The sequence below is a fragment of the Monodelphis domestica genome, chromosome 5, assembly GCF_027887165.1.
Source record: "Monodelphis domestica isolate mMonDom1 chromosome 5, mMonDom1.pri, whole genome shotgun sequence".
NCBI classification, from domain to species: domain Eukaryota; kingdom Metazoa; phylum Chordata; class Mammalia; order Didelphimorphia; family Didelphidae; genus Monodelphis; species Monodelphis domestica.
The window spans coordinates 265,727,018-265,752,621 of NC_077231.1; the positions used below are offsets into that span (position 1 = coordinate 265,727,018).

Sequence of the window (25,604 nt, forward strand, 5' to 3'; positions counted from 1 at the left end):
AAATTTATGTAACAATGCATTCTTTCCCCCATCCTCATATGCTGCACTGCCAATGGTCTGTGCTTTTCAATACATACTCTAATGGCTTTACTTTTTTTCTGGAATATGAATTCTTTGTAAGTCTATTTTCAAAAAGATTGATTTATTTTTTGCTTAATTTTTCTTAAAGCCTAAGACTGAGATCTCTTAAGGTCTAAGTCTGAAACCTAAGGGCAGAAACCTTTGTAGCTATCTGGGCATTCCTCCCCATTTTACAAATAATGACACACACTCAGAGAAAGAATTAGATTCAGCAAAAATTTCCCAGGGTAGTGGTAGAGTTGGAAATAAGGTAAATATTACTAAATAAATACATTTGCAAAGGAATCCAGCAAAACTTTAGGTTCTCATCTAAGAGTGACATGAAAAAAAAACAACATTTCTGACAACAGGTATGTTATGAGTTATAACTCAAAGCCAACTCTGGATCCATTAGGCTTTCTTTCCACTGTCTTACACTAATTCTATTTTATATACTACTCATATGATAATCAAGCTCCCAAAAAACCAGTACCTAAATTCTGTATATTAAATTAATTTAGTTTCTATAGACTAGTTCTTTTCCTTCTATTTAATGCCAAACCAAAGCAAGTCTAATAATATGAAGATTTGAAAGTTATGCATATTAATACAATGGTGATGTAACAGTGCAGGAACCCAACCATTCTGAATACAATTAAAGTTGAACTAAAAAATACTAAAGTGACTAAAACATCCACAATATTTTACCCAGAGATCTTACTAGAGGAATATACTCTGAGAAAGTCAAAGATGGGGCAAAAATGATACCACATATACAAAAATATTTAAAGTTGTACCATAAATATGAGTGTGCATGTGTGTGTGTGTGTGTGTGTGTGTGTGTGTGTGTGTGTGTGTGTGTAAGCATTTTTTGGAATCAAAGAGCTCAAACAATTAGGAATTTGAATATTAAGGAAAATTGTTATACTATAAAGAAAAAATATTAGGAAATTGGAGAAGCCTTATATGACACATGTGAACTGATGCTAAATTAAGAATGCAATAGTCACCTTTCGGTGATAGCCTTTAAGTGGCACTTATTAAAAGCAGATATCTGAAATGACAATATCTCAAGCCATTCTCAATTCCCACAGATGCTGGTATCAGACTTAAATTTTAGAAAGATTAACAAGAGACTTTTAAGCCTTTAACTTAAACATCCTGCCCTACAGGTTCTCTCGAGGCATTGTGTGAATATGTGGCACACACATGTGCATACAGGAAATCTGTTTTTAGTCCCTGGTTATATACAACTAGCTTGTGTCAGCTAGTTGGGATGTTGCTCAGCATTGAGATGCTGCTTCTTATTCCTGGAACTGCTTCTAAACAATCACCTCCTTTAGAAAATCTGTTGGAACAGAATTGATGTTATCCCCTCACTAGAAGGTAAGGATGAAGGACTCCATGGCCAGCAGTACATCTTGATGGTAGAGCAACAATAGTGAAATTATAAACTAACTGGTTCCTGGGACTTAAATCTGGGTTTGGTTAAAGAGGCAGATAAAAAGGATTGCATACATCAAATATCATAAATGAAAAATGGAAGCAAGGCTAACCAATTGTGTAGAATTATTAAATTTTCATGGCCCAAGAGAAATGGTAGCAAATTGTGGTTTGGATATAATTTCTCATAAGATGGAAGTAAGTAAGCTGAGTAAGATAGGTAGAAAGGATGGTAGAACATGTTATGGTCCTCATCACAGGTTTCGATATTCTACCCCTAACTATGGCACCGATTCATAAACTTAAAATGCTCTAGGAAAAAAGACTGATATAAACATGGTTAGCTTATGAAGTGGGAGATAGTCCTTTCCTTCTCCATCTTTAACAAGAAGGTATTTCACTATATTTTCTAGAGTAATCCTAGAAGTCCTATAATAGTACCTAAATTGATTATTTTTAATTGAAAATAATTATTTAATTAATTTAAAATATTTTACATGGTTACATGATTCATATTCTTTCCCTTCTCACCTCTTCCCCTTCCCTTATAGATGATATGCAATTCCACTGGATTTTACTTGTGTCATTGATCAAGACCTATTTCCATATTATTAATATTTGCATTAGGGGGATCATTTAGCGTCTACATCCCCAATCATATCCCTATTGACCAATGTGATCAAGCAGTTGTTTTTTTTTTCTGTGTTTCTGCTCCCACAGTTCTTTCTCTGGATGTGGATAGAGTTCTTTCTCATGAGTCCTTCAGAATTTTCCTGGACCACTGCATTGCTGATAGTAGAGAAGTCCATTACATTCAATTGTACCACAGTGTATCAGCCTCTGTGTATGATGTTCTCCTGGTTCTTCTCCTTTTACACTGCATCAATTCCTGGAGGTCATTATTCTACTTCCTAAATTGATTATTAACTGAAGAATGACTGCTTTCTTCAAAGGGAAAGGTGGAGTAGGTCATCCTAAATTCCCCTTCAACTTTTAAGATTTCCTGATTCTATAATTTTTATAATGCCAAAATTTGGTTGTATTGGTCCAGTCTTTAATAGGAGAATGGCAAAGTTTGTGTTGGGATGGAGAGGTATGTGTGTGTGAGAGAGAGAGAGAGAGACAGAGTCAGACAGAGAGAAATACAGAGACAGAGAGAAAATGAGTTGAAAGTTGTCAAGTGATACCTGGTTGACTGAATATTTTCCAGAGGTTGGATTTTACAAAGAATTCCTATTCAGATTTTGGGATACAAAAGGTCCCTTCCAACTAGGAAAATCAGTAATTTTGACTACATTCTTTGTCTTGTCATTTTAATTTTCAAATGGTTTTAGAAACTACTGAGAACATACTTCTTTGTGAGAAAGAGTGAATAATAAACAAAATAGAGTTTAAAGAAATAAGAAAAATACTATTACCCTCTTCCCTTTCTTCCCTCTGACCCTAAACATAATTTTTAAAGGTTAAGTGACAAAGGCAAAATCACTTTGAAATTTTTTAAAACAAAGTCTCAAAATGGATGCTAGAATTTTGACATGAGTTAATTTCTCTTCTGCCAAAAGATCTTGGGATTGAGTTTTATCCATCAAGTAATTTTGGCAGTGGAAGATGTTTGGACACAGTAGTTTCTAGCACTATTCTCAGAAAGTGTATTTATTCTTTGAGATCACTATAATTAATTCTTGCACTTATAGCCCAGAATACTTCCAAAATTTTACATAGATTAATTTCAGTTCTGCAGAGTGCAAAATGAATTGAAATTTAAGAAAAGTAAAATGTGATGCTGAGTAGAGTAGAATTAATAGAGGTTAATTTCATGAGGAGTCTAAATAAGTATTTGAACTCTGGTCTTTCTGACTCTAGATCCATTGCTCTATTCACTGTACCAGCTAATAAGGATAGAGCCAAGAGGAAGCAATGAGTTGTAAAAGGACTCAGAAAACCTAATAGAAATAGGGCATGAAAGAAATAGAAATATGTTCCTTGAAAATTGAGCTCAGGAAAGAAACTTCAGCAAAAGAGGTTTTCAGGACTGAGAATTGCAAACAGGAAGAATGTTCAGAGATATTTTATGATGTACAATGTATGTTCACTTAGTTTATCAGAATAAATGTAAGCAAGCAAAATTTATTTTTCACCATCAGATTGGAATTTGATTTATTACTTCAACTTACTCTGGAAATAAACATGGGAAAAACCTTGTTTATTAAAAAAAGCAATCTTAGCTCTCTGCTAATTCTATTCTCCCCATGCAATATATGACACCATCAAAATATAAGTAATTTAAAGCACTGACATTAAAAACACAGAACTGTATTTAATCATATGGAAGTATTCCTTCAGTGATCTCATTCTTGTGCACATATTGGAAGGGATTGATAAATCTTTTTAGCTAGACAGAATAGTGTATCAAGTGCTAGAACTGGGGTCAGAAAGTTGTTGTCCAGTCATTTTCACTTTTTTCTAACTCTACTTCACTCTTGGAGTTTTCTGGAGTAGTTTGCTGTCTCCTTCTTGAGATCATTTTACAGAGGGGGAAACTAAGGCACAAGTGGTTAATGACTCACTCTGAGTCACATGCCCAGTAAGTGTCTGAGGTCAGATTTAAATTTTAGAAAATGAGTCTTCCTGACTTCAAGCCTGGCACTTTGTTCACTGAGCTACCTACCTGGAAGACCTGAGTTGAAATCCTGTCTCAGAAATTTACTGGCTGTGTGATTTAAGGAAAGTCATTTGACCTTAATAAGCCTTGGCTTTCTCATATGTAAAGCGAGGATTAGGGATTTGTAAGGCTCACTTGAGAGAAATGATATAAACTACTTTGCAAATCTTAAAGTTAAATAAATACCAGCTATAGGAATAATACTGTTAATAATGCACTTTTCCCCCCTCAAAGATCTCTGTCCAAAGCCTCATTTCTCAAATTTATAGAGAACTGAATCAAATATATAAGAATACAAAGAATTCCACAACTGGCAAGTGGTCAAGGAAATGAATAGGCAATTCTCAGACAAAGAAATTAAAACTCTCTTTTGACATATGAAAAAAAAAATGTTCCAAATTGCTTTTAGTTAAAGAAATGCAAATTAAAACAATTCTGAAGTACTATATCACACCTATCAGACTGGCTAATTTGACAAAAGAGGGAATTGAAGCTGGTATGTGAAACATTAAGATATGAATACATTGTTGTTAAAGCTAGGAACTGATCCAACCATTCTAAAAAAAGCAATTTGGAATCATGTCCAAAGGGCCATCTATGGGAGCATATCCTTTGACCAAGAAATACCAATGGGTCTGTATCCCAAAGAGATCAAAGAAAGGGGAAAAGGACACACTTGGACAAAAATAGTCACAGCAGCTTTTTCTTTGGTGGCACAAGAACTGGATACTGAAGGGATATCCCTCAATTGGGGAATGAATGTCTGAAGAAGTTGCAGTATAGGATTGCAATGGAAGAACAAGATCACAAAAAACCTGGGAAGACTTATATGAAGTGATGCAAAGAGAGCAAAAACAGGAAAAAAGTTGTAAATGAACAAAAATATTCACTGATCAAGTATGAATTACATAACTATTATCAGCACTGCTTGGATCTGGGACAACTCCAAGGAATTCATGATGAAAAAGACTATCCTTTACTATAGGAGTAACTGATGGAGTCTGAGTATAGATTGAAGCATGTCATTCTTTGTTTCCTCTACAAATTTTCTCCAGTCTAAACATAATGTTTCCTGTTTTATAATATGATGAACATGGAAATCTTTTTATATAGTAACACAGATACAACCTATATTATATATCTTGGGAAATAGAAAGGGAATGAGGGAGTGGTGAAATATGAATTGCAAAATGTCAGAAAACAATTGTGGAAAAATGTGCCAGTATGTAATCTGGAAAAAAATAAAATAAAAATACATTTTTTTCTTTACTTAGTACAAATTATCATTCTTTTGTGAAATAAAAGCTGGTTTTAGGATTCTTTCCATTTAACTTCATGATTTTCCATTCTAAAATTTAGAAAATTTTATTAGAGAATAGAAATCTTATTGGAAAATAACTGATTTTTTCTAGGAAATTGCTGCCTACTAGAGTGTGGCTTTGGAATCACTCATTAGTTATAGTTACCATGTTATGGACACAGAGTACATTGGTCACAGACAGAAAGAAAGGAAGAAGAGAAGACTGAGAAGGGTAGGCTTTTTCTCCTTTTCTCATTCCAGGAAAAAATGCATCAGCTTATCTTCAACATTATTTGAATTATTCATTTCAGTGCATTTATTTTTTGTCAAATCCAAGTTAGGGTTTTAGTGAAAACTAGCCAGATAAAGCATTAGATAAAACTAAATTCTGAGGGCTTTAACAATTCCATGAACTGAATGTGATGGATGTTCAATAGCCTGTCAAAAAGGAGTAACAGTTTTTCTTTACTTATGAGATTATGATCTATAAGAAAGACACAGATAAAAAAGTCCAGTGGAGGTAGAAAAATACTGAATGATCTGTTACTTTGATGATTTATATATGAAAGGAAAAATAATAATCTGACTGAATGATAAATGAAACCTAAGACACTTGATCTGTCACTATGCACTAGGCAATAAAATAGAACCTTAGAATTATTCCACTGAAAAAGTCCAAGTAATGCTGTAATATTTTATCACTGGAAGAAAGTCTTCCGATATGAACAGAGGAAATTCAGAGCTTAACCCAAGAGAATTTGAATTAGCCCAGTTAGTCTACAGTGGCTTATTAAAATTGCACCTACATTAGAACTTTGAAATAAATCACTTTGTAGAATGTGCCTTTGAATTAAGGTTTCCCCTCATCTATGTTGCACTAGTTTTACCAATCTATCTTGTTGAATTTCTCCACAAAATCTTTTTTCAGGTATCTCCCCCATAAAATGGAGGTTATTGTGTCCTCATTGTCTGTGCCACTCTCTAGGAGTGTCTACTGAGATGGAAAACCTTTGAATGTGAGTTCTGAAGTAAATATTCTATTGTTCATGGAAAATATAATGAATTATGAAAAGGCTTCACCAGAATATGTAAAGATTATCTTTTTGAGAGGTCAGAAGATACTTCCAGAATAAAAATAGATAAAATATATCATGTCCTTCAATTTTCAATTAATTTCAATTTCAATTCAACAAACTAATATTTTTTAAAATAGCTTATTGCATGCAATATGCCAAATGAGAGGATACAAATATCAAAGGGAGTTTCTTTTCTATTTTCACAGTAACGGTGACAAAGTGGATGAAAAAGCAGGCAGAAAGAGATAAGCAAAACAGTATTCTTAGCCTGATTACAAACTCTGTAACTGTTAGGACCTTCAATAAGTAATTGATTAGGACCCTTAATAAGTTATCTATATCCAACAACCACCCACCTTAACATTTAGCAAAATGTATGAATCATTCACATATTCTTCTTGGAGAGGTGATTAAAGGAATCAGTTTTAATCATGTACCCAATGGTAACAGGAAACATAATTTAATGGGATGCTTAGACATCTTGCGGACTTGAGTATGATTCTAAGCAAAGAAACTGCTCTGAAGTTATTTGCCGGTGTTGAGATAATGTCAATTATAAAAGTAGTTAGCAAGAATATCTAAAGTCAACCTATACCTTGAGTTTTTGTACTTAGAAATGCAATGACTAAAGGCATATTTTTCCTTCCTGCACATACTATTTTATTTAAGAATATAGTTGAAAGTACTAGCTTTAAAGTCTAAAACTGAGCCTCTTTACTAAGGTAAATGAGATTTAATTGGAACAATTCATAATGAAATGTTCATGCAACCAGATCATTAACCAGTCAGAGCAAAAGGCCATTTTAATATCAAATTCAAAGAAAGAAAAAAGAGTAGAAGACACTTTCCATATAACAGCAGCTCTAAAGAGTTATATGAGATGTTTAAGAAATAAGAAGTGAACAATGATCAAGACCAAAAGTATCCCCATTTTTAGTGTTGAATACAAAATGGTTTTTAAGGGGAGGCCAAGAAATTTCAGAAAAATAACAAAAATTATAATTTGTAGTTCTAAAGCATTTTACAATGTCTGATTAAAATTAATATCCAATAACTCCAAGTATTATATTTTATGATTTAATAATAATCACTTGAAGTAGAGGAGATAAAAAGAACAAAAGTAAAAACTGAGTAAAGAGAAGTTTTCTCAAAGGCATTAGCAGGAGAATGAGAGAGGGCAGGGTTACAGAAACTTTATCTTCAAAACATAAGGACATAATGTGAGGATGAAAGTGGGATTCTAGGAAATGGAGTCCTGGGGTACAAAATTCTAATTACACAACCTACAAGTCACTTTACTTAGTTCATTCATTTTGTCCTCAAAATAATCATAAAAACTAAATATTATTATCCTTATTTTATTAATGTGGAAATAGAGGCTGGGAGAGATTAAATGACTTGTCCTGACTGACATAGAAAGCGTCTGAGGCAAGATTTGAACTCAAGTCTTCCACATGCATGTCTATCATTCTATCCAATATGTCAAGTTGAGACCTCTCATTCTCTTGGAAACTACATCAGATAGCAATTTATCTGCAAGATGGAAACATGAGAGCCAATTCAAGGTTAAAATGAGCTCAGGCTAGCAAGGAAAGCTAAAGGCAATAGCATGAACTTATTTAACTCTGTGGGTAAGAGAAGAAGATCAAAGAAAGCATGGATTAGGGCTTAGGGTAGATGAATGGGGTAATTAAGTTCACTTCAAATGCCTATTATGTGTCTAAAGACAAAAAATGGAACTCTTTGGGGAGCTTACTTTGGAGTAGGTGATGTTAGAAAATGGACAGGAGACAAGGTTGATCTCTGTTAGCTTTGCTTGGGATTATATCTGGACTAGAAACAAGAGAACAAAAATTGCACCTATCACCCACATGTGTAAAGGATACAGCAAAAATAAAAAAATACTAGATGAAATTAAGGGACTAGGTCCAGATGAACTATACTCTTGAGACCTGAATGTATTGAAAACAATATGCCTTCTAAGTTACTAGCAATATTATCTCTGAAAGATTAGGAAAATCTAGAGAACTGCTAGAGGATATACATACAGATAAAAATGAAAAACAACAAATTCAGAATTCGGAATAGAATCTTCCTAATATTAGCCAGATAATTTCCCCTACTTTTGGTAATATTTTGGTTTCTTTTCCCCATTTTTTAAACTTGTTTTTTTTTCCACATTTTGAGTTCCAACTTCTTTCTCTTCCTTCCCTTTCTCCTTCCAGAGAAATTAAATAATTTGAAATAGGTTATTCATGTACTATCATGTAATACATATTTCCACATTTATTATCATCATGCGGTGTAAGAAGACACATATCCCCATCAAAAGAAAAAAAATTCTCAAAGAAAAGACTTAAAATGGTATTATTTGATCTGCATTGAGACTCCATCAGTTCTCTCTCTGGGAGTAGACAGAATTTTTCCTCATAAGTCCTTTAGAGTTGTCTTTTTTTAAAGCTAGATATTTAATGAAGAGCTAAAATGGGAACAAAGTAAAAGTCCAAAAGGCTTCATTTAGAAGTAACTACAGTAATTTACTAATTTCCTTTCTTTATTACATGATACTAGGGCTGGTAGATAAAAGGAATGTTGTAGATGTTGCCTACCAAAATTGAAGATGAATGTTTGATAATTTCTCTCTTATTTCTCATGCTTTAAAGTTAGTAGAGCCATTGGTTGATGATGATAGTTGATTGGGGAGTTTTAGGGGTGATTGAATAAAGGAATGTGGAAAATAGTCATTATTTTGTTAAAATGGTAACTTGAATATTGTTTTCCAGGGGAGGGTCCTATATTAGCCCTTTCCTATTTAACAGTTTTATTAATGATCTAGATATAGGTGGCGATGGCAGGGATGCTTATCCAAATTGTAAATGGCAGGAAGGAGATAAGAATTTTTACAGCACCTGCTATGTGCTAGGCACTTTACAAATATTATATTATTTGATCCCCACAATAACCTTTGGAAAGCAGGTTCCCTTAGCACCCTGATTTTTCAGGTGAGGAAACTGGGGCAAACAAGGGTTAAATGACTTTTCCAGGGTCACAGAGTTAGGAAATATCTGAGGCCATATTTGAACTCTGGTCTTCCTGATTCCAAGCCCAGTATTCCAGCCATTAGATCATCTAGTCACCTATAATGACAGATGACTTCAAGTTTTCATAGTTAAGATACTGAATAATATGATGCTGGGACTTCCAGATACGCTAGAACATTGGGGAAAATATTATATGATGGAATTTTAATAGAGGCAAATGTACTTATGTTAAAAAAATTCAACCTGAATGACTAGATAGCAGTTAGTCTGAAAAAAGATTGGAGAAAGTGGGACTGTGGATAACAATCTCAAGATGAGAAAATAGCTGGAAAATTGAATATTATCTTAGTTTTTATATGCATATATATGTATATATAGAGACACACACACACCCTTACCTTCTGCTTGGAACCAATTGGTTCCAAGACAGAAGAATGGGAAGGGCTAGGCAGTGGGGGTAAGTGAGGTGTCCATTGTCACACATCTAGAAAGTATTTGAGGTCAGATTTGAACTTAGCACTTCCCATCTCTAGGCCTGGCTTCTAATCTATTGATCTACTCAGCTGCCCCCTATCTTAAGTCATATTCAGAGGAATATTACATAAGACTAGTGAGGTGCTATTCCCATTGTATTCTAATAAGTTGCATCTGAAATTTTGGAAAGTTCTGGTCATTTCTCAAGAGTATATGATAAACTGGAGTATATCCAGAAAAATTAAATTTTAATGTATTTTGTGAAAATCCAAGTGTCATTACACAAATGTAAATAGAATCATAGAAAATTAGATATTAAAGGTTCTTAGAGTATAAACCCCTTCACTTTATTTCTCTATTGAACAGAATCCAACATTTAATTTAATTTATTACTTTACTTCTTCCAAAAATGTTGCTATAAATCACTTAGAAAATATGCAAATTTTAGAGATTCAAATTAACTTGATGGTAAAATTATTGATTTGATATCTTTTATATGTATATAATATAAAAACTGGAAAATAATCAAAGGAACCAATAACACAAAACATGTAAAACTGGTATAAGCTATAAAACCATATAGTTCAGTCCTCTGTTAAAAGTATAAATGTGAAAGTAATTTAAAGCTGAAGAATGATCAAGGCTTTATTTTAATGTGGTGACAAGCCCTGGGTGTGAAGTTATTTGCTAAGGCCAAATAGTAAGTGGCAAAGTGAGAATTTTAATTAAAGTCTATTGCACAAATCCGTTGTACTACACAAATAATAAGATTTTTTTTAACAAAATGGACATTAAAAGGAAAAATTAGAAACATCTTACAATCATCATCATTTTCAGTGTAAATGAAAACAAATATTTGTTGAGCACTCACTAAATAAAATAGAATGAAAGAATTCCAAATTTCTGAAAATAAGAAAAATTTAAAGAAGCTTTAATGAACAAATTTGAATATAATCCTTATCTGGCTAATCTCAGTAAACTATTTTAGAAATTAATACTTATTCCCAGTGCTCTCACAGAAATATTAAAGTTATGAATGCTATATTTTGATGTAATTAAAAGAGTCAAATGAGAATATGGGACATTGGATCATATATTTAGAGTTTAAAAGGTCCTTAAAGTTTTCTACAGCAACCTATTCATTTTGTAACTGCAAAAAACTGAAGCTGAATGTCCTGTCCAAGGTCATAAATGTGAATGATTGAACCAAATTCAAATGTGAGTCTTCTGATTTCAGAGTCAGAACTTGATACATTTGCAAGTATATTTAATTGTCATAGAAACAGAAAAGAAAATATTTTGATCTGAAGAACTCCATTTTGAAATTTAATTTACTTCAAATTAAATGAGCAAGCAAGTACCCTTCAAAGTTCAAAATGACAAGAAAATTCAGAATTTACAGAGAATCCTTTTTTATTTTGCTTTACAAAATTTTGATGGCCATATATTACAATGTATCCTACAGAGATGAAAAAAGGCTAATTTTTTAAACTAAAAGATTCACTTAAATCTTCACTCCAAAGATGAAGACTAGATTCTTATGTCTTAGATTTTCCTTTCTGTCTGAAAGACTGATATATCTTTGAATCAAGGATCAGACCTGTAGGTTCAGAGGTATTTGGATTTAATCTAAGGGTTATCATAAAATACTATGTATAATGGAAGATTCACTGAGAGCAACTAAGGAGATTATAGTTCTGTTTGGGTGAGAGTGGGTGAGAAAATACTGTATAACTTTACTACTTTGAAACTGCTTCATGTCAAACATTAAAAAAAAAAAAAAGCTCTAGACAAGCAAATCAATAATATGCCAATCATTGGTTCTATTCCTGAAATCAAATGCCTTTGTTCATGGAAAGTGTCTCTGACTGCTCCTCTTTTCCTCTTAAATCCATTAAGGTAGCAAAGTCTACAAAAGTGGCACACAAGCCCCCAGTTCTTACATGTTAAATACTTTCCTGGTTTTGAACTTGAATCTTCTTAACATTACATTCTGTACAATTTTCTATTTCTAAAATAATATACAATGACTTCCATTTCATGAGGGGAGGAAGAGGCTTGCTTTTAAAATTACAGTCAGTGGGGAAGTCCAGAGGAACCAATATAATTTTCAATCAATCAGTAAGCAAGCAATCTTTTATTGGCCCATTAATGTGTCTCAAGCACTATGTGAGGTCCTGAAAATACAAAACAGGAAAAGTAGCAATATTTATATTTTTTTTCTCTGCCTTCATTTGGAACTCTTGAGGCTATGAGTTCTATGAGGGTGGAAACTGTCCTTTTTTTTGTTGTAACCTTCATGTTTAGCACAAAGCCTTAAATATATTGTATATTGTCATTAATAAATACTAGTTGAATTGGCTGCATATTCCAATGTTGATTTTTGAGATTCTTCCTACTTTTTTGAACTATTTTCTATTTTGGAATTTCTGGCCATGTAATCCTATCTTTCACTTGAAAAAAATGAAATCTGCTATTCTAAAATTTAGAATAAGTGTTTTACTATACCCAGCATTTTCTCCCTTGTTATGTTTCATATGAATACTCTTCAATTCAATAAATATGTATTAAGTGAATATTAGGTAGGAGGTGATCAATCAACTATTAAGAATTTATTATATATTAACCACTGGTCTAGGCACTAAAAATATAAAGATCAAAATGTAACAGCTTTTGCACTTACAAATTTCACATTTTATTAGAAAAGACTATGGTATATAATCAGGTTGAGTCATTTCTATCTTCTGGTTTCAATATTTTTCTGCTTTTCAGGGCTTTAGTCCTATACTTCAATTTTTATAAATCAGCTTTCACTGATGTAATAAAGACATCAAACTGTAAATATTTTTTGTTTATATCTTTCCATCAATTTTCCCATAGGTAATCTATTCAACTTAATGATTTTTTCCTTTTATGTCTTTGGATATTTAATATATTGAATAATGATTTTTTCTTTATTTGCAATTCTCACAATATCTAGTCATACATACATTGTCTTTCTTCAAAATTATTTTTATTTATTTTGTCAAATATTTCTCAATTTTTTGCCCTTTCTTTTTTACTTCAATAGAAGCATAATAGATTCTGCTGTAGCCTCTTATTTGAATTTTGTTTGGTTCTCTCTGTTTCCAGTATGTTTCTTGTAAGCAATATATTGTGGGATCCTGTATTTGAATCCATTCTGTTATCCACTTTCATTTTATGGGTGAGTTCCTTCCATTCATATTCAGAGTTATAATTACTTATTGTGCATTTCCATACATAATATTTTCTTCTGATCATCCTTCTTTTTCTCTTGTCCCTCCACTAAAGTCTGCTTTGCTTCTGACGACTGCCTGTTTTCCTTTTATCTGATTTCCTTTTCATCTCTGTCCCCTTTCTTTTTGGGTAATATGGATTTCTATTACCAACTGGGTGTGTGTGTATAAATACACACATTCACACATGCCTACAAACACACATAAAGACAAACATATATATATATATATATATTTTTTCCCCTCTATCTCTGAACCAATTTAGTTGTAACATTCAAGTGTTTCCTGTCCCCACTCATCATTTCACCCTTCAATATTATAGCTCCTCCTTGTGTGCCTCTTTCATGTTAGATAGTTTCCCCCATTTCTTCCTCTCTCCTCCCTCTTGTCCCATGGCATCTTTCTTTCTCACCTATACATATTTTTGTTTACATAATCACAACATGAGTAACTCACTCCTATACGTACTTTCTATGAAGAATCCTTCTAATTCTCCTAATATTGATAAATGTCTTAGAAGGTACATGCATCAATTTCCCATATAGAAAGGTATATAGAATTGATTCAATCTCAACTTCTAATTGAAACCTGTTTAGGTTTCTCTTAAGTCTTGTATTTGAAAGTTACATTTTCTATTCAGCTCCAGTCTTTTCATAAAGTGTTCTATTTCATTAACTATGCATTGATTTTTACTATAAAGGCTTTTATTATTTTCCTGTATAAATTATTCTTGGTTGCAATTCCAATTCTTTTGCCCTCTGAAATATCCTATTCCAAGTCCTGCACGACTTTAATGTGGTAGTTGCTTAATCTTGTGTAATCCTGACTTTACAGTATTTGAATGATTTCTTTCTGGCTACATAAAATATACTCTTTTATTTGTGAGATTTGATATTTGGCTTTTATATTACAGGGAGTTTTCATTTTTGGATCCCTTTCAGTTGGTGTTCAATAATTTTTTGATTTTCTATTTTATACTCTGCTTCTAGGATATTGGAACAGTTTCCTTTGATAATTAAAAAATATGATGTTTATGCTTTTTGAGCATGACTTTAATAATTATTAAATCATCTCACCTTGATCTATTTTCCAGGGCAGATAGTTTTCCAATGAGATATTTCATTTTTTTCCCTAATTTTCTCATACCTTTGGCATATTTAGTTTTTCTTAATGTCTCATAGAGATATTACTTTCCACTTGATTAATTCTATTGCTTTAAGAATGGTTTTCTGAGGTGGGGCTTTGTACTATTTTTTCCAGGTGGCAAATTCTTGCTTTAAAGGAATAATTTTCATCAGTGGATTTTACAAAACATCTTTAAATTTTTTAATTATTTTTAAAAGATTTGTATTTTTGTGCCTCTTTTACAAGCTGATGTCTTTTCATAATTTTCTTCTTTACAGACTAGTTGAACATACATGCTAATATTTTCCAAGGAATATAACAATCAAATTCCAGACCTCACAGATAAAAGAGAATATATTTCATTCGGTGTCCAAAACTCTACATTTTGCATCTACATGTACTCATTTAAAATTGCATCCAGTTCTCCAGTCTCAAAGATATATAGTGTCATTGTTGGCTCCAGATATCAACAATACATCTGAATTCATTGCTAATTCATCAATTATAATATCATGACTAAGAAATATTTTGAATGTAGTTTCCATCAGGACATTTTTGCTATTTAATTTTATCTGGAGAATTATATGAAAATGTCTTGGATGCCAAATCACTGCTCTAACTCATCATTCATTAATCTAAGCATACAATGTAAAGTCTCCTAAATTTCAGGAAAGCTGATATTGAAGGGTCAAGAAAAAAATTGGGAAGATTCTATACACTTAAATTCCTTAGGGGCAGTAAATACAGAAGGAGAACATTCTCAAAAAAACAAAAGAAATGTTGATGGCAAAAAAAAAGAATGAGGTGAAACTATCCAAATGAGGAAGAAAAGGAAAGGGTGAACAATCCTACCTAAACTAGATTATTTATTCAGTGCCAAACCTATCAAACTATCGAAACATTTTGAATAGAATTATTAAAAAAATAAAGTTCATGTGGAAGAACAAAAGACCAAGATTATCAAGGGAACTAATGAAAAAAAAATGAGAAGGATGCGGGTCTAGTAGTACCAGATCATAAACTGTATTACAAAGAAGTCATCATCAAAACAGTATGGTATTAACTAAAAGATAAAAGAGTTGATCAGTGGAAAAGATGTGGGGTAAATGACTTCAGCAAACTATTGTTTGATCAACACTCAAATACCAGGTTTTGGAACAAGAACTCAGGATTTGATAAAAACTGCTAGGAAAAAATTGGAAAGCATTATGGGAAAAATCAGGTTTAGATCAATGTCTCACACCCTATACCAAAATAAATTCAAAACGTGTAAATGACTTAAATATAAAGAGTGAAATCATAAATAAATTAGTTGAACATAGAATAGTATAGCTGTCAGATCTGTGGGGAATTTAAGACCAAGCAAGAGATAGAGAACATTGCAAAATGTAAAATGAATACTTTTGATTATATTAAATTTAAAAGGCTTTGTACAAACAAAATCAATGCAACCAAAAATTGAAGGGATGCCACAAACTGGAGAAAATCATAATAAAGTTCTCTGAAATTGGTCTAATTTCCCAAATACATAACTAAGTAAAATGTACAAGAAATCAAGCCATTTCCCAAATGTTAAATGGTCAAATGATATGAATAGGAAGTTTTCAGATGAAGAAATCGATACTATCAATAATCACATGAAAAAGTGATCTAAATCTCTCCTGATTAGAGAAATGAAAATCAAAACAACACTGAGGTATCACCTTACACCTAGCAGATTGGCTAAAATGACAGCAAAGGAAAGTAATGAATGCTGGAGGGAATGTGTCAACATTGGGGCATTAATGCATTACTGGTGGAGTTGGGAACGATCCAATCATTTTGGAAGGTAATTTTGAATTATATCAAAAGGGCTTTAAAAAGACTGTATGCTCTTTGATTCAGCAATACCACTATTAGCTTTGTGTCCAAAAGAGATAATAAAAAAGGGTTGTACAAAAATATTCATAGCTGCACTCTTTGTGGTGGTAAAAAATTGAAAGTGAGGGGGTGTCCCTTAATTGGAGAATGGCTGAACAAATTGTGGTATCTAATGGTGATGGAATACTAGTGTGCTATAAAGATCACTGATGATGATGTCAAGCTTCTCTTGATATATATATATATATATATATATATATATATATATATATATATATATAAAATTTCAACTTGAACAAGAAATCAACTGGGACTGCAAAAATGAAAACTTGTCGAAATCAATAGCATACCCTATTTATGTAATAGATAATGTTTCAATGAGAAGACTCCCTTCCTGTCCTGAATAAACTATAGAGTCTACATAAATTCCTTTTATCAGAATCTAGCAAACTTACATAGTTACATGTGGATTATCTATGAAATAATGTTGTATAATATTAAAATGGGATTAAAAATGACCATCTCTATATTCTAGGTTCTTCTATATTTTTTGCTTTTTTGTAAAAATCATTTTTTCAAAAGTTAAATTATGCAACAAGTGGTACTACAAGCACATAATTGGAAATACTTATTGGCTTGTAATTAAAAATTTTCAGGTAATTTGTTGATATTCCTCCCCCCCCCACCCACTGCAAGACAATGGTTAACTGAACTTCAAAGCCTTTGCTCTAGAAAATTCTGTATTTATAGAACATTTATTTAATACAATCTACAGAAGTATATAAGTTGACCAATTCAGTGAAAAATCATCCATATCAGTATTGGGGTCCAAAGAACAACAGAATATTTGATAAGATGATGCATTTTTTTCATCATATAGCAGTGGCACAGTACAAGAGTTAGGGTTCACCCCCTGTGATAGAATACTTCACCTTCACTGCCCACTGTTATATGCCCCTGAACCAAAGTTGTAGGGAATGAAAACAAATCTGTGGTCTGTGTTTTACAAAGCCTGTTCTTTTTCCTGATTAAGATGAATGAAAGCGATTAGCATACATTTAAGTAACCTATTAACATTGCTTATGAAGAAAAGTATGAGTTCCTACCTCCATTATCTCTTAAATGTAGAGCTATCTTGGTATCATCTGGAAAAGAAATTCAAAGTTATTACAATAGGAAACTTCCCTTATCAATATCAGACATCTCATTAATGGGATTATTTTACTATCTGACTTAGCTGGAACATGATTTGAATTCACTATTTTGTTATGAAGTCATTTTCCACTTCTTTGAAGCTGGTCCAAACTGGTAACAAGATTTGGTGGGTGTGTTTGAGATTGTGCCTTATAATCAACATTTAAAAGACAGCACTGATTAAGAATCTCAAGACAAAGATTTTAGTGCACATCATGAATAATAATGCAATATACAGAATATTACATGGAAGAAATGTGGTATAGTTAAAAGAACAGTGTGCTGAGTTAGAATAGGGTTGTTATCATTTTTGTTATTATTGTTATTATTATTTCTATGTTTTCATTTTAGCTCTACCCCAGTTTCACTTTGCTTTATTGACCAAGCCACTTCACTTCTCTTGGATTCTGTTTCCTAATCCAAAAGATTAAAGAGTTTGAATAAATTACCTTCAAGTTTCTTTCCAGAATTAAAATTATACATACTCTTACACTGTTAAAGTCTATTAACGCAGGTAAATTATATTGGATGTAATGATCATGGGATCATGGAATTCAGAGCTGGAATGTGCCTTCGAGGTTATATACTGCAACACTTTCATTTTATGGTTGGGAAAACACCTCAGAGAGGTGAGATGAGTTTCCTGAAACTTCACAGGTACAAATGTGGCAGGGCTGGCATTGCATTCCTTCCAATTCAATAAATGTTAAAGGGCTATGAAGCGAAAGTAAGTGTTAATTTAAATTCAAGTTCACTTTCAAATCCAGTGACCTTTCTGCTACTCCGTAATTTATCATGACAAATTTTCTTCAGATTCTCTCCAACCAATAACAATAACGAAAAGTTACTTTGTAAGTATGTCTTCATTATTTTTTTTCATAAAAATCTTAACAAAAAAGTTTGACTTAATTTAGATGTTTGTCCCCAATGACAGATTCAACTTATACCTTTGAAAAATTGAATGTATGACAAATTGATGCTTAATTAGGTATCCTTGATCTTACTCTTTTTTTAAAGGAACTAGATTACATCCACTGCTATAGTTACCTGCTAAGTTAGGTACCTATTAGTTTTCTTTTCCCACCATGATTTGAATGACAGGAATAATTCAGGTTGTCTGTGCTATCAATACACAAAGAAAAATATGTAGTTTGGTCTCAGAAAAGGACATACAAATATTTCATAATTGTGCATCAATTATCTTTGCACTAGTCCAGTTGAAGCTCATTAAAAAAATAAGGTGACATCTTAATTTAATATTTTATTTAAAGGAGAGTATTTCAGTGACTTAAGATAAATATATAAGGCTTTCCTAGACCCATCTTTCTGTTATCTTTCACATTATCACTCAAGTATCATAAGATTTCTAATCAAATTTCATGTCAGCATAAATGGCAATTCAGAATAGTAGATAATATATGTACCCCATCATACTTTTCTTTCCATGCTCTTAATTTTCATTTAAGTCATTTTGAATCCTTAAGACTGCATGAAAGCATGATTTTAAGCTCACATTTCTTTTGACCTCCCAAAAGCATTCATAACATATGATGCTCAGAATCAGGAAGGGATAATTAAACTGTTGATTGACTGATTATTGAATAAATATCTCAAATATTATGTTTGTAATTCTTTTGCTTTTCAAATGTAGATTTTTTGGGTATTTGACAGACATGCACCAACTTTATCAAAAGCAGCAGTATCTTGCCATGGTCTTAAAGTATAGGAAGTAAAAAATAATTAAAACCAAAAAACAAAATCTTGTGACATTGCCTCTAGGGAAGACAATTAGCTGATTGCTATATGATTCAGAAAGGAGTAGTTCAACTAACTTGTAAAGAAAGATGTTCCAATTAACTCCTAAAGATAGAGAAAAGGAACTCAAAAGCCATTTTGCTTTCCTAACTCCTTTTTTATTTGTATTCCATAAAACAACACAAACTATGATTTTCCCCTTTAAAACCATACTTGATCAAATATTACCAAAATAAGAAAAAAAAACCCAGATGTTTACCACCTTCTGTCGGTAGGCTGGTTGGTAGCTGTGGGGCAGTTGTTCTTCTCGTAGTAGTTAAAACCCTGAATTGTGTAGTTGTGGAATGTAGGGTTGTGGTTGTCTGGGAAGATGTTTCACCTGGCTCTGTGCTGTCACACATCTTCTCTTTGGACTGATGAAAAATACATAAAATAACATCAAAATGAATAGTGAACACTTTTTAATCAAGTAAAAGGGTTTGAACTATAAAAAAATAAAACTAAAAAACTAAGAAAATAGATTTACAGTAAAGACATGAAGGATATGATTCTGGATAGAACTATATTTATATACTTATTCACTAAAATGAAATACATTGGGGAAAAAGAAATATAATTTGTCACTGCCATAAATGATCATTCCTTTAGCTTAAGAGGTAGATATGTATGCATATGATATGAAACACAAATATGTATATATATATATGTGTGTGTGTGTGTGTGTGTTAACTATATATATATGTATGCATACACTCATGGGTAGCAGATAATTATTGTCTGAATATTTCTATTTGTGATAACTGTCACATTACCAGGCATTTGTAGGCACTGAAAAAATGTTTAATTGAATCTGTTAAGCTATACAAGCATCCATCTAAAATAATGCTGTATTTTTATTAATTATTTTAATTTTATCTCTGTTGCTACCTTCACTGACACAATAAAGGGGAAGAATAATTGTTCCTTTGAACAAGAGAAGTTGGGAAATGGATTAATTTACATCACTCCTGACACTTGACTGAATACAATATTAGGCAACTTGATTAAAGAAGGGGCAATGGTATGCTCCTTTGATTTAAATGGTTTTCTTAGTGATCTATTGACAGTGGTCTCTATGGATATTCTGTCTTTTTAGTTCCTTTTTCAATTTAAAAAATTAAATATTTTGATCACTTTACTTGTCAGCATATTTTCTAGTTTGTAGATGACTGTCAAAAGGGAATAAAGGGATACATGGCATTTTTAAAATGACACTAAAAACTTTTGTCCATCACTTCTTTAAAACTTGATGGAATTCGTTTATTTAAATAAGGAGGATATCTACAAGGCTATTTGGCTACTGAATGGAGTGTGGAGCCCATAAGATTGATGGCAGGAATACTCTCACATTCCTCAGCTCTACCTACTGCCTCCCCGGCTTCCTTTAAATCTTTAAAACTAATATCTAATATCTTTAAATCCTTTAAAACGAATATCTTATCTTTTATAGGAAGCCCTTCCAACCTTTCTTAATTCTAGTGAATTCCATCCCAATTATTTCCTATATATCCTTATATTCTGAATATAGCTTGGTTTTGTATTTGTTTATGCATTGCCTCCCCTAATAGATTTTAAGTTCCTTTAGGGCAAGGATTATCTTTTGCCTCATTTTGTATCCTCAGTTCTTGGCACAGCATCTGGCTCATAGATGATGCTTAAAAAAGTTTATTGCTTCTTTTTAGAAAAAGGAGGCAGAGAATTTATGTCTACAATCCAGGAATAATAAATTTCTTTTACATGACATGGGTTAATGATTATCATCATTTCCCCTTAAACCTATTGAACTTTTACATATGAAATAAAGGCTAAAATAAAATAATAAGATAATACCTTAGTTTTAGTGTCTTTTTCAATTAAAGTTCATCATGCAATATAAGACAACACATCCACAAAAGCTTTGAGATTGTGCTTTTATGGCACCTACATACCTCTTCAGGGCAACCACTGTCTACCCAGTCTTGCCGGTGTCGATCAAATCCACTGGAGCATCTTGATATGAAGGTGAAATTGTAGTCCATAAGAGAAAGATAAAAGGCATAGAAGAGAATATGTTTGGAAAAAGGGGAGAAAGAGTAAGGGTAAATAGACTAATTTTTTTCCATCTTTAGCATATCAGAAGCCTACTTCTAGATAATAACCAAGTCAAAAAGTCCAAAATTGATTAAAGCTTTTCAGAGCGGTCACTCTCTGAAAGGCTCTGCTATTGCAATTACACTCATCAGTAAATTCTTAGTCTAAATCACACAAAATGCTTTGAGTCTGGTTTTTGATACTTATTTAATTTTCACTTATGGGAAATGAGATGTGATATTCTCATGTTTGCATACTAAGTTCCTCTGTCCCTTGCAAATGTCCCTTGTAAATGCCAAACTAATTCTTCCTTACTCTAAGGGCCTCATTATTGGGAATGCAGATCTGTATGAAATCAAATTAATCCATTACTCAGACTCACACTTAGTTACATAGGAATTTATAATTGAGAATAGGTTGGTAAGATCCTATCCACTCATAAAAATACACATACATACAAATACAGTTACTATAAATCCACCTATGCATTACATGCCATGTCATGTTGTTTTTCTCCTCAAACCATATTAGCTCCAGCAAAAATATTACTCCTTTTAAAAAGCCATATATTATCCCATGAGTACAAAGTTATTTTATCATCTTAACTTCTCAGATATTCTTTAAATTTTCCTCTTTTTATATTTTGTTTCTCCAACTGGAAAGAATACAAGCTATATGAGGGTAAAGACCATGTCATATTTCTTTGTCTCTATTATTTTCTCTTATGCATTAACTTTTAATTTGTAGGTCTTGAATAAATATGGCTATGACCTAGGCTAATTGTTTTACTAAAGTATAGAAATCCATTTATTCTTAAACTCAAGGTACCCATGAAAGATATTTTTATGAGAGTGCACTTTTCCATCTTATGGTCTCAATGATACTTTAATATTGCTGCTTTATAATTTTCCCCACCAAATATTTTACTAAGTGTTCACCTACTAATTCACTAGTCTGTTCAAATAGGTTTTGCCATAGAATGTTGTCTCATGGTATGAATGAATATAACATATCAAATGGAATGAGATATAACAGAACTATTGGCAGAAAAGACTAAACAATCGCTCCCAAAAAGGGCTTTTACAGCTGGTCTGTTTAGTTCCAGCATTCTTTGTTGGGCACACTGATATAATAAATAATTATATGAGTAAATTTTTGTTGGGGTTTTTCCTCTTTTTAATGGTACTTTGTCATATTATCCATTTAAATTCTGAAATAGGCATTTTAGTCTTCCTGACTCCAGGTTGGGTGCTCCATTAACTATACCATCTAGTTGCTCGTTATCATAAAAGAAACTGCTATTATAAGCACATGCTATTGTTTAATGTATTTATCATAAGTTTATAAATGGAGTTTGGTTTGCAATTCAAAGTTAAAAGCCAGGAAAGATCCCTTTGATTTTGTTTATGTCAAATAAAAAGTATATGGGTATTATTTCAGTGTAATGGTGCTCACTAGGGAGGTGACTGAAAACTTCTTGGGGTTCCCTTTTACTTCACATAAAACCAAAAGGAACTCTAAAAATGAAATGTGAGAATAAAAGAATACAAAGAAGTTTTATTCCCGTTCTCTGAACCTTGAGGATATCCTCTTAGAGTACCACACAGCAAGAAATACAGTTTTCAATCCATCAACAAACAGGTTGGCCAGAATTAAAAAAATGTCCTCGATGGATTAATCTGTTACACTTTGAAAGATTTCCCTGAGCAAACTGCAGAATCTTGTGGCAAGCTCTGGTATCATTATAATTAACAGTCCAGACCTACTAGTATGAGAGAACTCCAGTGGTCCCTTTTGAAAATGTATAAAGCACAGGTTCCTCTGTTTAGTATGCCTTAAAAATTTCCAGACTTTATTCTGACTATTCAGCAGTTTCTATAGACACATTGGTGAAACAGACGCCGTATTATATGAAGGCAGGTCTAACAGAAAGTCCTTCAACTCTAAGCAAACTGATCTATAAATAAATAAATATATATATATGTATAAAATATCAATACACATATATAAACACACACAAAATATACATGTATCCATGCATATGTAAAATATACATACACATATAATATGCAAACTATAAAATACAAAGGAAGTATACAGAAATACAAAGATACAGTGACTCTGGAGAAAATGTATCTACTTCAACTAATGAATTAGAATATTTAAGTTCCTACTTCAAGGGCCTTTGAGCTTCAGTTTCAGATTTTAATATAAGATTTTCATGAAACATGGTACAGGAATGACAAAATCGGTTTATTTGATTAAATATTGTAATGAACGAGAATATGGCAAAAAGTACCATTCAAAACTGGAACTTTTAAGATGGCCTCAGAAAGAGACTGTTGAAATTACTTAAATGACCCATCAGTGGGATACTATTAAATGTGACACATTATTTTTACTATATCTCAAACCATAAACATAATAGGTAGCTTCCTATTTTTTGTTTCTAGAATATAATTTTATTCATTTAACAAAAAGTATGCATTAGAACTCAGAATTTTGGTTTAAAAGACCCTATTATAGGGCCATATTAAATGAACATTGCTCTATTTTCCTAACATATTACATTCCATCAGATAATATGGTCAAAAGAGAAATCAGTACCTCCCCCCTATTCCAACTGACTCTTCTTTGAATATGCCTCTTTTCTGTTGAGGGTATCAGCACCATCCTAGTCACCTGGGCTCTTATGACACTTTACTTTTTCCCATATCCTGAATTGAATCTGCAATTATATCTTGTCCATTTCACTTCCACAAAATTATGCATATTGCTCCCCTCTCTACTTACTCTCTACCCTTTTACCAACTCTCACCTGGACTAGTTTTGTAATGGTTCTCCCAGATTCCAATTTTTACTCTTTCCATCCCACACACAGCTGCCAAAATAATCATCCTCACACACATGTAAAAGTATTCAGTGGTTTCCTGTTGCTGCTAAGATAAAAAGCAGACTCCTCAGACCAGCATTTAAAACTGTCCATGATCTGCCTCCAACCTGCCTTCCAGACCTTGCATGTTGACCCCTCCCAGCCTTTATATATTCTATATCACAGCCAAACTGGATGGACTTCCAGACATTCTCCAAACTTAACATTCCATCTCCTGCCTCCCTGATTTTGAACACATTGTTCCCCATTCCTGGAATGGATACTTTCTTCATCTCTGATGCTGAGTCTTTAATCCCCTAAAAATACCAGCGAAGGTGCTGCCCCCATCAAAAAGCTTTCCATTATTTTACCTTTTCAATTATCCAGTCAATAGAGTGCTGTGCCTTGAGTTAGAGAGACCTGATTTCAAAATTAGGCTCCAGCACTATTTTTAGTTACGTAACACTGAACTTCTGTCAACTTCTTTTTATTTTCTCCTCTGTGAAATGGGGAAGATAAGAGCACCAATCTCTCGTGAATGTTGCAAGGCTCAAAGGTAGTTGTGAAAGCTCTTGACAAACCCCAAAGTACGATAGACATGCTAGTTATTATTACTGTTTGTCTTCTACTCCTTTTAAAAGTCCCTTCTACTTATTTGCTCAGTTTATAGATTGTAAGTATCAGTATTTCAGTCAGGAGATTGCCTTTTTGTAGAAAGCAAGAACACAAAGAATATAGCTTTTGGTTAATTAATATCAAGTGTTTAAAAAAAGCATGTTTAATTAAATGTTATTTTGATGACTATTAAGAGAACTTCAGAAATAAGTCCATTTATCAATGATATAGTGATAAAAAAGGGATTTCAGAAATCATACAATCTCCTTCCTTCTTTATCTTACTCTGCACACACACACACACCAGATATGGGACTTGAATCCAGATCTTCCTAATTCTCAATCAGGCTCTCTATCCATATGTCTACACCTCCCTTTCTCCCATGGAGAGATTTTTTTAATTCATAAAATATTTAATAGAAAAATGGTTGTGTTTGAAAGTTTTACTTGACTGGAGAAGACATATAAACTAACACAAAGTGAGCAGAATCAGTTGAACAATGTATAAAATAACAACAATAATCAATTGTAAAAGATTTAGTAGGCTGCTAATTCAGTTCCTACCACAGTTCCAAAGGTCTCATCATAAAAAATGCTATCCAATTTAAGAGAGAGAGAGAGAGAGAGAGAGAGAGAGAGAGAGAGAGAGAGAGAGAGAGAGTGGGAGGATGGAGAGGGAAAGATATAGGGTGAGAGAGATGAGAGAGGGATAGAGAAAGAAACAGAGACACAGTCAGAGAGATATATAAAAAGAGAAAGAAA

The 25,604-nt window shown here is 32.5% G+C and overlaps 1 protein-coding gene across 2 annotated transcripts in view; it reads right to left on the reverse strand.

The window, feature by feature from the left end:
- Window positions 1–25,604, reverse strand: part of PLXDC2 (plexin domain containing 2) — a 596,178-nt gene that overhangs the window by 38,204 nt on the left and 532,370 nt on the right. For both annotated transcript variants that reach the window (XM_007504898.3, XM_056800138.1), the window contains 3 exons: window positions 21,215–21,275; window positions 19,510–19,660; window positions 17,405–17,443 (listed from right to left, as the gene is read on the reverse strand). In XM_007504898.3, coding sequence (XP_007504960.2) covers window positions 17,405–17,443; window positions 19,510–19,660; window positions 21,215–21,275 — 251 coding nt within the window. The remainder of the gene's footprint in view (window positions 1–17,404; window positions 17,444–19,509; window positions 19,661–21,214; window positions 21,276–25,604) is intronic.